Source organism: Cucurbita pepo, chromosome 17 (assembly GCF_057944985.1).
Source record: "Cucurbita pepo subsp. pepo isolate OVF chromosome 17, ASM5794498v1, whole genome shotgun sequence".
NCBI lineage: Eukaryota > Viridiplantae > Streptophyta > Magnoliopsida > Cucurbitales > Cucurbitaceae > Cucurbita > Cucurbita pepo.
In genome coordinates, this window is record NC_141814.1 from 11,020,751 (window position 1) to 11,037,315 (window position 16,565).

At 34.3% G+C, this 16,565-nt stretch overlaps 4 protein-coding genes across 5 annotated transcripts; 2 read left to right on the plus strand and 2 right to left on the minus strand.

The window, feature by feature from the left end:
* Positions 1 to 160: 160 nt before the first annotated feature.
* On the plus strand, positions 161 to 1,171 carry LOC111778072 (thylakoid lumenal protein (Mog1/PsbP/DUF1795-like photosystem II reaction center PsbP family protein)). The gene is made up of 2 exons (XM_023657711.2): positions 161 to 590; positions 683 to 1,171. Exons 1-2 carry the CDS (start codon positions 218 to 220, stop codon positions 1,057 to 1,059), a joined length of 750 nt encoding a protein of 249 aa, XP_023513479.2. The 5' UTR covers positions 161 to 217; the 3' UTR covers positions 1,060 to 1,171.
* A 1,016-nt stretch (positions 1,172 to 2,187) lies between these two features.
* On the minus strand, positions 2,188 to 2,947 carry LOC147787659 (uncharacterized). The gene is made up of 2 exons (XM_087119292.1): positions 2,573 to 2,947; positions 2,188 to 2,506 (listed from the first exon to the last, which is right to left on the minus strand). Exons 1-2 carry the CDS (start codon positions 2,778 to 2,780, stop codon positions 2,277 to 2,279), a joined length of 438 nt encoding a protein of 145 aa, XP_086975418.1. The 5' UTR covers positions 2,781 to 2,947; the 3' UTR covers positions 2,188 to 2,276.
* A 226-nt stretch (positions 2,948 to 3,173) lies between these two features.
* LOC111779230 (zinc finger protein WIP2-like) lies at positions 3,174 to 4,668 on the minus strand. The gene is made up of 2 exons (XM_023659333.2): positions 4,200 to 4,668; positions 3,174 to 3,800 (listed from the first exon to the last, which is right to left on the minus strand). Exons 1-2 carry the CDS (start codon positions 4,602 to 4,604, stop codon positions 3,363 to 3,365), a joined length of 843 nt encoding a protein of 280 aa, XP_023515101.2. The 5' UTR covers positions 4,605 to 4,668; the 3' UTR covers positions 3,174 to 3,362.
* A 7,489-nt stretch (positions 4,669 to 12,157) lies between these two features.
* LOC111778856 (ADP/ATP translocase 1, mitochondrial) lies at positions 12,158 to 14,789 on the plus strand. Of its 2 annotated transcripts, none has more exons than XM_023658844.2 (4): positions 12,158 to 12,280; positions 13,110 to 13,628; positions 13,717 to 14,091; positions 14,214 to 14,789. In XM_023658844.2, the coding sequence occupies exons 2-4, from the start codon at positions 13,125 to 13,127 to the stop codon at positions 14,508 to 14,510; spliced, it is 1,176 nt and encodes a 391-aa protein (XP_023514612.2). In that variant the 5' UTR covers positions 12,158 to 12,280; positions 13,110 to 13,124; the 3' UTR covers positions 14,511 to 14,789. The 2 variants fall into 2 exon arrangements, with proteins under 2 accessions (XP_023514612.2, XP_086975050.1); XM_087118924.1 differs by lacking the exon at positions 12,158 to 12,280 and adding an exon at positions 12,285 to 12,410.
* The last annotated feature ends 1,776 nt before the right edge of the window (positions 14,790 to 16,565 follow it).

Below are 16,565 nucleotides of genomic sequence, written 5' to 3' on the forward strand. Positions count from 1 at the left end.
ATTACAATTTCGAGTTCGATAATATTTAATGTTAATTATTATTGAATTATGTGTATTTTCATATTTTCATAACCAAAAAAAATTTAATATTTAAGTATTTAACAAAAAATATCTAAATTCTACAAATTAAAAAAAAAATAATAATAATAATGGATAAGGAGAAAATCTTAGTGAGGCAAGATAAACCAGAAACCCAATTCCACGAAAATCAATTGCTATGGCCACAGCAATCTCACCACTGGCGTTCTTCTCTGCCGGCGCCGCGGCAACGACCGGCGCGATCGTCCCAAAGCCGTCGCAAACTCCGCCGCTACCAAAGCCCCTAATCCCCGTTCTTCAATCTAATCCCTCTGCCTCACTTTCCTCGTTAACGGCCCCCATCTCCGCCATCGCCGTAGCCGCGATCTTGAGCACCACTCCACCGTCACTGGCTGACACCGGCGGCGCTTTCAGTGTCTATTACGGAACCGCCGCCAGTGCCGCTAATTACGGCGGCTTCGGCGGCAACGCAAGCAAGAAAGACTCAGCAGAATACATCTACGACGTGCCGGAAGGCTGGAAGGAGCGATTAGTGTCCAAGGTTGAAAAAGGTATTTCAATTTCGCTAACGAAATCCCTAAATTAAAGAGCTCTAACGGCAAATTTCGTTTCGAAAATCGATTTTACGATCTTAATTTTGCAGGTACGAATGGAACCGACAGCGAATTTTACAATCCGAAGAAACGAAAGGAGAAAGAATACCTAACTTTCCTGGCTGGAATCCGGCAATTAGCGCCGAAGGATGTGATTCTGAATAACCTAGCGCTATCGGACGTGAATTTGCAGGATCAGATCGCGAGCGCTGAGGGCTTCTCGGCGGAGGAAAAGAAGGATGAGAATGGACAGATTTATTACGTGTATGAGATCGACGGCGCTGGAACTCACAGTTTGATATCGGTGACTTGTGCGAAGAACAAGCTGTATGCGCATTTTGTTAATGCGCCGACGCCGGAGTGGGATCGGGACCAGGATATGCTCCGGCATGTTCATGAGTCGTTCAAGACTGTCGGATCGTATTAGCTTTTGTGTTGTCGTCGGAGATTTGATCGGGGAGAGGTCTGTCGCTGTGTATGAATTTGGTTGTTACATTCTTATTCTTGAATGCAGGAAATCTACTGGTTTTTCACCATAATTTCATCACCAATTTTGATCTTAGAAACCGAAAGTTTTCAGAGGATGATTAAATGGTCGGAATTGATGAACATTTCTAAGCTGATTAGGAGGATTGTTATATTGGATGAAAGTCCCACGTAGGTTAATTTAGGGAGTGATCACGAGTTATCTAGTGGTATAATTCGGGGAGTGATCACAAGTTATCTAGTGGTATAATTTAGGGAGTGATCACGAGTTATCTGGTGGTATAATTTAGGGAGTGATCACGAGTTATCTGGTGGTATAATTTAGGGAGTGATCACGAGTTATCTAGTGGTATGAAGTCTTTTGGGGAGCCCAAAGTAAAAACATCATATCATTGTGGAGAGTTGTGTTCAACTAACATGTCACTCGTCAAATCTATTTCCTTTGCAATCAAATAATGCAATTCAAAGGCGTTTTGATTGCCATTTTAGCTCTATACGGTAGTTTGGATAGGTTTTTTTTTTTTTAAATTTGGTTCAATTGGTAGGTTGAACAACATTAATTCCTACACATCGTTGCTTCATCTTCTACTTCATGTCACCTCTCATTCTCGCTTCATCTTCTACTTCATGTAACCTCTCATTTTTCTTCTCGTTTTCACCTACGACTAACATTCACATGACAAAGGCAGGTGCTGTAACAACTCAAACCCATAACTAGTAGATATTGTCCGCTTTGGGCCGTTAACGTATTGATTTGAAAACGCCTTCACTAGGAGAGGTGTCAATACCCTTAGAACGGCATGAGAGAAAAGCATATTGGCTAGTGATTATGAGTCCGAGTTCTTGACTCAAGGGGACACCAAAGGTCTATAGAGAGGGAGGGCAGACCTTTTTTTTTTTTAGCTTTTTCGTTTTGTCAAAGAGTTGAGGTTTGGGGTATCAAACCTAGACACCGGGCTAACGGTGAGATCTCACATCGATCGTTGGTGGGATTCCGGTGAGATCTCACATCGATCGTTGGTGGGATTCCGGTGAGATCTCACATCGATCGTTGGTGGGATTCCGGTGAGCCAGAAATTTAATAATTTTATTTCAATAAATAAAAAAAAAAGTATTACAATTTACGGACGCCATTGTTGGAAGAGACCAAGCTCAAAGCTAAAACAAAGTGAAACCATCGTCATAAGAAACATGCCATCCCCGGCGACAAGGAGGGGCATCTTCATCATACTCAGAGCAACAGCTCCACCGTCTCTTCCAGTTGCCGGCGCCGGTGTTCGGACGATTGCCCTTCTCATTCCACTTGTAAACAATCACACCAGAGCCGTCGCTCCACTCGCCGTCAATCCCCTGATGCGGCGGCGACAACGAAAACAACCCACTCTCCCCTGTTAATCAACACCGATTAAAAAGAAGGCAAAATTGGAAGAGAAACATAACGCTAAGATTCGAACCAGTGACGTGGCCATGGAAGGCGCATGCCGAAGGAGAATTATCGAGGTCGGAGTAAACGGTGCGGCATCTTAAGCAGCGTTTCCCGGCGGTGGATCGGAAACTGACGTTACCGATCGGAGGAGTATTCGAACTCGTACAAGCCGTGATCTTTGAACCGTTGGATGAGGAAAATCTAAGGCTGTGATTTAAACACGTCGATAACGCCATGGAAGCATTCAATTTTGTTCCACACAAAGAAAAGGAGATTCGGAGGTTAGGGATGAGTTGCAGAGAAATCTGGTGGAGCCGTTAACAAAGGGCTTCTAGATAAATAGGGCCCATGAAGTTTCTGGCGGCCCATTATGGAAGAGGAAAAAGCACATTTACAATAATGCCCATAAGTTTCAAAATTATTACAATAATGCCACTAGACCTTATATTAAAATACTCTCTCACATAAATAAATAATCTTTTTATTTAATTTTAGATAATTAATTTAGTTTTATTAAATTAATTTCAACCCTTTAAAATTTAATTCATTAATAAGTATAATAGATTTAAATTTTAATAATATTTATTCAAAATTTTAATAATAATTATAGTAATTAGTAAGAAATCAAATTGAATAATTAATTATAAAATATTTTTATTTCAATTAATCGTCAACTTCTCGTAACCTCTTTACAAACTCATCAACTCAATTCACAATATACAAATAACACAATTCCAACATAACATCGAACATCACACCTCTCTCCGGTCGCTCGACGTGTTATTCAACAAACAAACAAGAACAAAGAACAAAACATCTTAATGAACAACGGTGCCATCTTGTTCAACTTCAGATGCGGGTTCGTTATCGTCATCAAAATAATCAAGACCCAACGAGCCATGACCTTGTCCAAAGGCCTTGATATGGTCTTTAAGCGAGCGCTTATGTTTAAAGTCAGAGCCACAAAAACAATACCAAATCTTCCCACAATTCTTCTCATGCGTTCGCCAATCGCCTTTTACAGCAAACGCTTTGCTACATTTTCTACAACTAAAAGGCTTGATTCCATGCTTACGTTTGTAATGTGTCTGGAGCGTGCGAAAGTCCTTGAGCGGTCGCGACGTCGGGTTGTCGATGTTGTGTTTGCACCCGGGTGCGCAGCAGTAGCACGGCAAGCGTAGCATGGCGGTCGGCTGTGTTCCTTTTAGGGACTCTGGTCCTTTCCTATATTGAGAACCATGCCCCCACATATGCATCTACATATAAAAATATAAATTATTTTTGAATTAATTAAAATAAACCCATTTGATATTTAATTAAATCCCAAAAAATAAAAATAAAAAAAAAAGGAATTTTTTGTTATTTTTTCATTAATTTTTGTTTTAGTAATTAATGGAAACCCTTTTCCCCATAATTAATTCTCAGCTCAAACAGTTCTTTTGCAGAAGATCACTTCAATTTCGCAGACTGAAAAGGTAAACAAACAAACAAAAAAAAAAAAAAAAAAAAAAGGAATGAAGAACATGAAGAACATTTCTTGATCAGTTAAATCAAAACCCTAACACAAATAATTGTTACAAATTCGAATAAAATAGATCAAAAGAAAAAAAAAACATGTTTTTTTTTTTGTTTATTTTAATGAAATGATAAATTACCTGAAGATTATTGTATCGATTAAAGGCTTTAGAACAAAGATGGCAGGAGAACTGAGAAGGACCGAAGAGGATCTGAGATGGGGTTGGAATCCAGAACTGACCCTTGCCGGAGATCGGGGAAGGGAGGGGGGAGAGGTCATCGTGGTGGTTTTTTCCGGTGGGGTCCGGCGGGAAGGAGGTGGAGAGGTCGAGATCGGAGGTAGGGCAAGAGAGGCAGAAATCAAGGGTGAGGGCGTTTTCGTGGTTGTTGGTGGTGCTGGAGGAAGGTTGATCGGTGGTTTCCAGAGAGAGAGTGTTGATGAGAGGGAGGGCTTGCGGCGGAGAGAGTGGCGGAGGAGAGGGTGGGAGAGGGATGAAGGTGAAGGAATTGGGAGAGAAGAAGTTGGAGTAATTAGGGTCTGTCATGGTAAGGGTTTCAAGGGTTTCAAGGGTTTTCCTTTTCTTTTCCTTTGCCTTTTGAGTGTACAGTGTAACATATTTATAAGAACAACAGGAGAGAGATAGGTTTGATTTTCGAGTTCTCAAACATGTCGGTATAAGCGATATCTCGGACCGCCATAGATATTTAATCCTACACAATATCTTAACGAATTGTGTTATGCTCGAATTCACATTATCAGTAGAAATGATACATCGAGTAACACACTCATATAGTGAATTTTTAGGGTTTCGATTATTTGAACGGTGTAATTACGAGGTTTCTTTTTATTATTATGAATTACTCGACATACTTGATTGATTAATTTCATTATTTGAAAGTATAAGCCACGGGTGTTCGTAGAAATTTTTTTTAGACCTAATCTAATTACTCGAATTATAAATTTTTTTAACTCACGAGCAACTCAATCCAGCTGTTTATTCAATTTTTTTAATAAAAATAAAATTATTAATTCATAAAAAATATATATATTTTGAGTTTTTTTATTTTAAATTGAATGCTAAATAATAATAAAAAAAACAATTATTAAATTTAATAAATATATTTTTGTATATAAAGGTAGGAAAAAATGTATTTTGGTATGAAACAATTTAATTTATAAAGTTTTTATTTATTTGAACCCGACCCAAATAATTTTGCAATCCAGTGAACGTTGTTGTTCGGTTGAATTGTTTAGATTTTTCGAGTGATTAAATTTTTTAAACACTCTTAATATAAATATCAAATTAAAGACGGTAAAAATAATAGATAATAAGACGCAAAATTAAAAATTTATGATATGATTATAATTTTTCTCGGAACACAAATGAAATAAATATAATCTCGAGAAATTAACACGAATTTTCTAAAATATAAATCCACTAAATAAACACAAACATTGTTGAAAAGTTTAAAACAAACAAACTTATAAGTTCCAAGAAATATTAACAATTGAAGAAAAGATGAAAAAAGTAGAAAGCTGATGATGCAGACTGATGAAAGTGGGTGAATTTACCCTCTGTAAAGCGGTAAAAAAAAAATTACAGCGACGGTATTTTATATACATGGCTAGTAATAAATGGGAAAAAATTAATAATTATTATTTATTTAAAGAAAGCCAAAAGACAGCGTCAGATAGTACATGCTGGTTGTCTCCTTGTAGATAGAGAAAGAGAGAGACGTTAAAAAAATATTTATTTTTTCTTAATTTTTTATAAATTAAAATTAAATTTAACCCGACTAAATTATATTATATTTTTAAAATTATTGTGAAAATTAAGAATATTCGAATTTTAAGAGAATTTAATTATTAACGTCAAAAAATAGAAGGTTGGATTGGACTGTAAACTTTACTCTCGAGTCATTTGGGTCACTATTTCAATAAAATTTTATATCTCTAATTTAAAATATTTTTGGATTTTGTTTGAAAAAAAATCAAATTAAATTCTATAACTTTTTTATTAATAAATTTTTTAAATCACCCATAAATCTAAATTAATTTATAATATAAACATGCAAAAGATTTTATAAAATAATAATAATAATAATAATAATAAAATATATTTTCCATGGAAAGGCTAAAGCCATAGGGACCTTTTTGAAATATCAATCAATCAAATTGCAAAATCCTCCTTTAATTTTTTATTTTCATGCAAATATTATTATTATTATCTTTTTTTTTTTTTATTAATTTATATTGTCGTATCACCCTAAAGCCTATTTTTATTTCCCATTTTCTTAAAAAAAAATTAAATTTTTATACTAAGTTAATTTTTTTTTAATTTCTATTAAGAATTTAAGTATCGTGTTATGTAAACTAATATATATATATATATTATGTAATATGAGTTTATATAATACAAATTATTAGAGGAATTTTGCAAATTATGGCTAAAAATGGAAAATGGTTGTTGCCTTTTTTTTAATCTAAAAAATAAATAAAAATCCGAAAAGGTTTTGAGGGGTTTTGCGTTTGGGAATAAAAAAAAAAATTCATAAAATATAATTTAACTACAGTCAACATCAAATAAAAAAACAAGATAATATTAAATTATAACATGAAAACAAAAGAAAAAATAAATAATAAATATGATATTTAAAAACCAAATATAACATTTATTAATAGGAAATCCAAAACCTTAATCCCATTTATTATTTATTTTTTTTTTTTTTTACGATTACCTTATTTTCCTAAAAAGAATTTAACCAAAATTTACCTATCTTAAATTTTAAATATCAAATATTTACAAGTCACACCTCGATACTATTACAGAGTTACAAATGTAAGATAGGTTGAGTTAGGAAGTATGAGCTGGTCGAGTTTTTAGTCATATGAACACTTATACATCGAACCAATTAAACGATTCTCGGATTAGATTATCCCGATAATTATTCTCGATTTTAAAATTTACAAATATCGAATTATATTTTCGAGTTGGTGCGAGTAGCGGGAGTAAAGTTAAATGTCGGCTGAAGTAATGGGAAGTGGAAAAAAGGGAGTGTGGCAGAAGCGTAGAACAAGGGTGTGTTGGTCGCAGTAGCCACGCTACAATGAATTCCAAATGACAGCTATTCTGAGAGTGAGTGTGGGAGAGATAATACATTCAAAATAATTACTCAATTATTATTAATTTATTCATTATTTATTTATTTTTTTAATTAAATAAATATTTAAAGTATATATTATTTATAAAATATATGTTAGATTAATTAGTTATATTTTGTACACATTAATTGTAAAATACAATCAAATTAATCTAACTATATTTAAAAACATTTATTTATTTTTTTATTTTTTTATGGTCGTAAATAAAAGCTGATATATTGAAAGATTCTTGAAAGTGTTGAGCGGAAAACATTCGAAAAAACAAAAAATGAGCGTATAACTTCCAAAATCTATAATTATTCAATTTGTCATCGCCATCATTGAAAAGAGAGGAAAATCATTTTACCCTCATCCAAACGAGTATCAACTTGGCACGGTTGATATCGATAAGTGGAGAATAATGTTAGACAAACACGACTCTCCACAATTGTATGATATTGTCCACTTTGAGCATAAGCTCTCATGGCTTCAACCCCCCAGCTGATTATAATTCTGACCGGCAACTGTCCTGCCCACTTCGGCACTCTTGACACACTTGCAAGGTCTTCGATCAACCCTTGGGTTCATTTCTCTTGACTGTCTTGCCACAGTTGCCGGTCAGAATTATAATCAGTTGGGGGGTTGAAGCCATGAGAGCTTATGCTCAAAGTGGACAATATCATACCATTGTGGAGAGTCGTGTTTGTCTAACATGGTATCAGAGCCATGCCCTAAACTTAGTCGTGCCAATAGATTGGTAAATCCTCAAATCCTCAAATCCTCAAATCCTCAAATATCGAACAAAGAACTCCTAAAGAAAAGGAGCCAAGCCCCTCCTCGAAGGCAGTAAAAAATGACTAAGACACCAAAGGAGTCGAGCCTCGATTAAGGGGAGGCGCACTTTGTTCGAGGGGAGGTGTTGGATGATGGAAGTCCCACATCGACTAATTTAGGGAATGATCATGGGTTTATTAGTGAGGAATACTAACTCCATCGGAATGAGGCCTTTTGGGGAAGCCCAAAGCAAAGCCATGAGAGCTTATGCTCAAAGTGGACAATATCATACCATTGTGGAGAGTCGTGTTTGTCTAACAAATAACACCATCGTTATACAACACCATACATGTCGAATATTTTGTTTACCTCGAAATGATTAACCCTAATATTCTTGTCGTGTAGAAGACGAACGGGAACGAAATTGAAAATATTAGGAATTCTCCAGAATATTTTCTGTTGGGGGGAAGGTGGAGCCCACAAATAAAATGTTTTTTAAAATATAATTTTGGTTTTATTTAATAGGGTTCTAAATAACAACAAAAACATAACCATCTTACTTCTGCCCTTCCTCTCTAAGGGTCCCCTCTTCTCCAACGCCACCTGACTCCAATCCCATCATTTTAGGACACCCTGCCCTTAACGTCATTCTTGAATTTATCGTCGACGCTTTATCTTTTATCTAAAAAAAAATAAGAGTAGCACGTGATTTGAGTATTTTAAAAACCGTAACATGATATTGGACTCTTTCCAGTAATTTAGGCTAGCAAATAAGGGGCATTACACCCCGTCTCCCTCAATTTTAACGTATCTAATATATTGTGAGTGCGAGATTCAAGTCTCGGATTTTACTTCGTTCCTCTGCACTCACTTCCTTCATATATCTAAATATTTTGAATCAACCGGTAATAAAGTACATATTAGACACAAAATCAATAATTTAAAACAAAAATATGGTTTAAGTTGATAGGGACAAGAAAACTACGCAATCACGGGTAATTTTAACAAAATATCTCGTACCAATTGAAATAGTGTTTTTTACTTATATACCTATAGTCGTCCATACGACTCCAACAATCCTCAACATGGGTTAGGTTGAATTTTTACAAAAAATTTAAAAAATAAAAAACTCGAGTCGGTATGCATATTGACTTTTTTTTTTGTAAAGTCAACCTAACTTTTATTGCGAAAAGTAAGAATACTCGACTTTTATAGCCGAGGTTAATTATGCTTTATGACTTAGAAAGTATGAATACTGACCAAATAAATTTTTTAAAAAATAATTAAACAAATAAACTTACAATCCAATCCAATACAATCAGAGTTGTCGGTGTCATCAATCCAAATAATCCGAACTTTTTAATTGATCGAGAAAAAAATATCCGAACCAACCCGAATAGACCGTTATCGTAAAACCCTAAAACGAGCAAATAAGGGGTATTGTTTATTTTAAAAAAAGTAAAAAATAAAAAATAAAAAATGGAATGAACAGTGAGTTTGCATGGGATGGTGAAAACAGTACAAGCTGTTCCCATCATTGGAACTCACTGTTAATCTCAAATATGACGTCATAATTTCATAAATTTAGGAGTGAGAGAGAGAGAGACAGAAACAAAGGGTCATGATGCCCTTATCTTTATTTAATTAATTTCCCCTTTTTCATTTGTACCTTTCAACCTTCACATCCAATTGGTCGTATATCTTTATTCTACGGTACCACATCGTTTTTTTCTAATCATTACACCATATTCAAGATTATCTTCATGCCCTAAATTACCATAATGGATATCCCTAAAACCATCCACTATTCTATAACCACCATCCACCATGGGGGTACTCTAGTAACTTCCCCTTCAATTTTCCCAATAATTTCTTTTGTCTTATTTATAATGTAACATATCTTCATATAATTTCAATTTTTTACATAATTACTGATACGAATCACTTTTTATAAAGGTGTCAAAATATCTCTTTAACAGACACGTTTTGAAAATCTTAAAAAAAACATCTATTGGCGGTAGGCGTAAACGGTTACAATTGCAGAGGAGAACGATGTAAAAACATCTCCCTGATAAACCCATTTTAAAATTTTTGAAAGAAAGTGTAAAATAAAACTCAAATAAAACAATATCGGGCTTGCGTCGGTGAAATGGGAAAATTACCATTTTAGGGTTTTGTTTTTTATACCCATTTTTTGTGGCTGCAAAATGGGTAATCATAAGATAATATTAAACATAATTTGTTTGTAGGACAGTGACTTTTTATCTACCACTACACATCCAATGTATCCCATCAACTTAATAGGGAACCCTATGGTTTTATGCCACAAAATTGGATCTAAATTGAAGCTGAATAGCCCTCACACTTTCCTTAATCTTCGTCGTCATTAGATCCCATTCGGTTGGGAAGTACAAAACATTCAACCTCTCTCTAGTAGACGTGTTTTAAAATTGTGACGCTAACAGCGATACGTAATGGGTCAAAGTGAACAATATCTACTAGAAATAAACTTGGGTTGTTACATCCTAAGTTGAACAGTCCTACACTTTTCATAGTCTTCTCTATTATAACCCTGTTTTTTTTAAGTAGATTAAAAAACATTGTAATTTATTTTTTTAGTTATTTTTAAGATATAATCTAACGTTAGTCTATATGAACTTCAACATATAAGATAATTCAATAGCTAAGACGTTTAACCTAGTTCCTCCCGAAGCACGTAGGTCGGAAACTCGCTATCCTCACATTTTCCTATAATTTAGTATAAAAAATGTTTTCGATTAAAATAGTAATCTTTTAACGATAATTCAAATTATTTATATGTAGATTAATATTCTTCCACTTTATATAGATAATAAGCTTATTTATATAATTAATAATTAATTTTGGATAAATTATAAATTTCATTTTTTAACTTTTAATATTATTAGTATTCTAGGTGGTTCAATCTCCCATTTTCCAGTGAACCTTTAATTTTTTTTTACCCATTAATAAAAATATAATGTAATAATATTTAGAGGAATAGTATTTAACGTTGTTTTCATATTTCAAATGTGATATTAAATAATAATAATAATAAATAAATAAATAAAACCTACGACAGCCCACCTGTCGTGTTTTTTAAATCAACAGTATAGTACTTTATTATATATATATCGACCGCAAAAGTCAAATATTCTTAATTTTTATAATAATATTAAAAATAACTTAAGAGTTAGATTCAACTGTAACATTATTTTCACGTTTGTCGGGTTGACATCGATACAATCATCCAACTTCCACGCCGGCCCATAAGCGGGCCGAACGGCCCAAGTTCTCTTCTAGTTTATATGGGCCGATGGCAATTTGGGCCCATGAGTTGCACGGCATACGCTGAATTTCAATAATTCATATTAATTTTTTATTCCATATTAAAAATGTTCGCTTAAAATAAAATAATAGATGCGAACGGCCACAGGTGATTATGACCCCATAAAGCAGCCTTAAGAACCACGCTTTGGGCGGCTCTTAAAAGTGCCTCCTTCACAACCACAGAAGTCAAATACAAATAATAAAATTAGTATATAAATTAAATCATAATACTGTTAATAATTATTAATATTAACCATTAATTAAGCATTAATAAAAGTCAATGTACTTTTGTAGCTTATACTTATAAAAAGTCAACGTATGTCATCAACGTATAATTGGGTCGTAATCCAATCACCACCCAAAGACAACTCTATGGTAAATCACCACCAATTAGCATCATAATCACGAAATAACTAACGTGCAATCACCATTAATTAGTATCACCCTGTATAGGCCAGTATGACGTTAATTACCAAATATCGTCATATATCAGTAAAGTCAAGTCGTGAATAAGAATATCCCATCGAATTTTTTTAATTTTTTTAAAAATTTGAAAGATATTAATAATATTTTTTTTTATAAGAGTATTATTGAAATATATTTTTAGATAAAATAAAAGAATTAAGAGTTATTTTAATTAATTTGGCGCAATAAATATCATTATAAAATTTAGAAAATAAAGGTAAATACATTGTAATTTATTAATAAAAGGAAATAACACACGTTTCCGTTTCCCAAGGTAGGGGGTAGGAAAGTGGGACCCACACACATGGGTCAGCGGTCAGCATTGCCCGCTGATAAACAGCCCAAGCACCGGCCCAATTATAAAGTCCCAAAACGCCTCTTATTTTCTTGTCCGCCTATGTATATATATATATATAAATCATTCTCAGTTCTTCAACGCGATTTTATAGGCGGACTTTTTTCTCCAACAATCCCTCGCTGCCACTCGCCAAGGTATTTCCTGTTTCTTCTTTTCTCTCTCTGTTACTTTCAGATCCCCCTTGCAGTTTCACTCTCCTGTTCTATATATCTGTTCGTTTTCTGCTCTTTGTATTACCCCACTTGTGTACAGATTCATCTTTAGGTAAATATGTTTTTGTATTTTGTGAGATCTCTGCGTTCCCGCTTTCTGGCGTTGTGATTTCTTTGCTTGGATTTGCTGGTTCTGTGTTGTTGTTGTTGTTCTTGTTAGATTCAGATCTCATATAGTTTCCTGTTTTTATTAGCGTTTTTTTTTTGTTCCAAAAAACTTGATTTGATCTGCTATGATCCGGTAAATTCTGTTTCGCGAGTTTGTGTGGTTAATCTTTGTTTAGTTTTTTGTTACGAGATTGAATTTCTATCTGTGGTTGTTAATTGATTGCCCTTCTCCCTGTTTATGCCTCAAATTTGGTTAGCTTAGAAGGTTTATGATCCTTATATGTTTTGGATCTGAATCTGAATCTGGCGTGTGTGTTTCTTAAATTCTATATGTTTAGTAGAGATTTTGATGTTTTATATACTCCACCAAGTGATTTGAGTTGTGACATGGAATATGTGTTATGCCTGATTTTCTTGGGACTCTTTACTTGGATTTTGTCATTTTCATTTTAGATTTAATTTCCTTGTTGTCGATTAATAGTTAAATCTGTCATAGTATCATTCAGAGTAAGCAATGTGTAAAGATGTTTGAAGTGTTGTATCTGGAATATCAAATCTCTTTTATCTTCAATTTTGTTATTTGTTTTTCTTTCTCCTGAATTTGAAGTGAGAATTTTTCATCTGATCTTGGGAATTTTTGCAGGGAAGAGAACTAACCATGGCTGATCAGGTTCAACATCCCACCATCTATCAGAAGGTTGCTGGTCAGCTCTCCCTTCAGTCGAGGGTTGCTTCGGGATTCCGTGCTTGTGATGATGGCTTCAGGAACCCTGCACTTTACCAGAGACGTGCATCAATTAGAAATTATTCAAATGCTGCTTTTCAATACCCTGCTGTGCAATCCTGCGTTGCTACAACTGATCTTTCTAGGGTTGCCACGACAGCCTCCCCCATTTTTGTTGCGGCCCCTGCTGAGAAAGGAAACTTTATGCTTGACTTTCTCATGGGTGGTGTCTCTGCCGCTGTATCCAAGACAGCCGCTGCCCCAATTGAACGTGTCAAGCTTTTGATCCAGAACCAGGACGAGATGATTAAAGCTGGACGTCTGTCTGAGCCATACAAGGGTATTGGTGATTGTTTCAAGCGTACAATCCAAGATGAGGGTTTTGGTTCATTGTGGAGAGGAAACACTGCCAATGTCATCCGTTATTTCCCCACTCAAGTGAGTATTTTGCTTCCTTTGGCTGATTATGTCTCTCCTTTTTCTCAATTTTTTGTTGTGCTAATTGTTTTATGAAATTTTATTCCAGGCATTGAACTTTGCTTTCAAGGATTACTTCAAGAGACTTTTCAACTTCAAGAAAGATAAGGATGGTTACTGGAAATGGTTTGCCGGTAACCTGGCATCAGGTGGTGCAGCTGGTGCTTCATCCCTTCTTTTCGTTTACTCTCTTGACTATGCTCGAACCCGATTGGCAAACGATGCCAAAGCTGCCAAGAAAGGTGGTGGTGGAAGGCAATTCAATGGACTGGTTGATGTTTACAGGAAGACATTGCAGTCCGATGGTATTGCTGGTCTTTACCGTGGATTTAACATTTCTTGTGTTGGTATCATCGTGTACCGAGGTTTATACTTCGGTATGTACGATTCTCTGAAGCCTGTTCTCTTGACCGGAAAGTTGCAGGTCAGTTTGTTTACGATTTCCTTCGTTCTTTTGGGTATGATTTGTCCATAGAAAAGTTGCAGGATGTCTGTGTCTAGATGATGTAGTACTTGTCATTTACTCCCGTTTGTTTGGCTATACAGGATAGCTTCTTCGCTAGTTTTGCCCTTGGTTGGTTGATCACCAACGGTGCTGGCCTTGCGTCCTACCCAATTGACACTGTCCGTAGAAGAATGATGATGACATCTGGTGAAGCCGTGAAGTACAAGAGCTCAATGGATGCCTTCTCTCAGATCTTGAAGAACGAAGGTGCCAAGTCTCTGTTCAAGGGTGCCGGAGCTAACATTCTCCGTGCCGTTGCTGGCGCTGGTGTGCTCGCCGGTTACGACAAGCTGCAGGTGATCGTGTTCGGAAAGAAATACGGATCGGGCGGTGCTTAACTCAAGCGGGGTAACATAGCCTCAATCACAGCTACTCCAGTTTTTAGAAGTTGATGAAAAATCTCTCGAAAGAGTTTGGTGGACTTTGGTCCGGCGGTTTTTATGTTTACCTCAAATAATATTTAGTTGTTGGAGGGAGGGAGTTATTCTCCTAAACCCATTTGTGAGATTGGAATGAATTTTTGTAGAACCTGTTTGATTAGTGTGGCGAACAGTACCACTCAATTGTCTTGTTTTCAAAGTGTTCTGATTCAAATGAATTAAACCCATATTTTATTACGTTGTTTATCATTTCAATTGGCAGGGACATTTAGTGACCTCTCTTTTTGGGATTGTGTAATGACCCAGATCCACGACTCGGGGATATTGTCCTCTTTGGGCTTTCTCTTTGACTCGGGGATATTGTCCTCTTTGGGCTTTCTCTTTTGAGTTTTCCCTCAGGGCTTTAAATGAGTTTATTAGGGCAAGGTTTCCATGCCCTTATAAATATTGTTTTGTTCTCCTCACCAGCCTGGGACATCACATAATGTCTAAAGCTTCTGAAGCTATTGTCTTGTTCTCCCCCTCAACCCGCGTGGGACATCACATAATGTCTAAAGCATTATTGTGAAAGCAAATTGATATCGACAAGGAATTCTGTTGTCATTATGGCTTAATTATACTCTCGGAACATTCACCATCTAACCAAAGAAAAAACTTTTAAAAAAATATATTAATGTTGGGATATTAATTATCACACCATCTAACCAAATTCCAAGAAAAAAAAAAAAAAACTTTTAAAAAAATATATTAACGTTGGGATATTAATTATCATAAAAAAAACTTTTAAAAAAATATATTAATGTTGGGATATTAATTATCATATTACATGACATTATTTAATGAGGATAAAAAAAAAAACTTTTAAAAAAATATATTAATGTTGGGATATTAATTATCATATTACATGATATTTTTAATTTAAACGTAGAATTTAGTGATCTCTAAACGTTTTTTTATAATAATTTAAATTATTTTTAAAAATTTATATTGAAAATTTGAATTAAAAAATTAGAAAGAATTAAAAAATTAGAAAATTTAAATCCTACTAAGAGTTTTTAAATCCTATTAAGAAGAGTTTTTGTAAATAAAATGGGATTAAAAAATTAGAAAATTTAAATCAGAAGAGTTTTTGTAAATAAAATGCGATTAGATAAAAACATTATGGAGTTTTTGTATTTTCTAAAATGTAAACAGGAGTTTTTGTATTTTCTAAAATGTTTTAGTTACCAAGTTAAGGTAACCAATCAGTCTAATTTTCAGTAACCACCAATCACTGTCATCCAATCAGTCCTGTCATTTTATAACCAGCTAATTTATGTTTTGTCATTTTATAATGGAAAGAGTTACTAAGAACTAACCAACCACTCATTTTTTTTTTGTAACAAACTAGTGAAAATAGTTTTAGAATAGATTTGATTTGATTAGTAGATGGTTTTTGTATTTAAGTACTTTAATGAATATCAATACTGGTGAAATGATTAGTGATGGTTTATGTATTTAACCTCAACAAGGGAGTACCTTATTGTTTATTAATACTCGCGCTTGCCCATGAAATGATTAGTTGATCGTCCTCAATAGGGGAGTACCTTGTATTAATTTTTTTATATTTGAACCCATTTTTGTTAATGATAGTGATCCTTAAATAATATACTGAACATAACTCCATCGAAACTTTTTTAGCAGAAGGACCACGTAGACCTAGCAAGTTTAAAACTTTTATTTAGTACTAGTAATAGGTGGACCTAGCAAGATCAATTATAACGTTGTCAATTATAACGTTGTTAAATCAAGACATAGTAATTTAATTTTTAGTCTACAAATTTCAAAATTAAAAAAAATATATATGTACAAAAACTTAATTTTGTAACGAAATTCATTTTTAATGGAAAATTGTGCTCAATTTCATATGTGGCAATTCCGCCAAGATCTCTTCTTTAGTTGGGGGAAGAATCCGCACGAATCGGATTTTTTGAGGAACATATCGACTTAATTAATTATATATACCATAAAAAA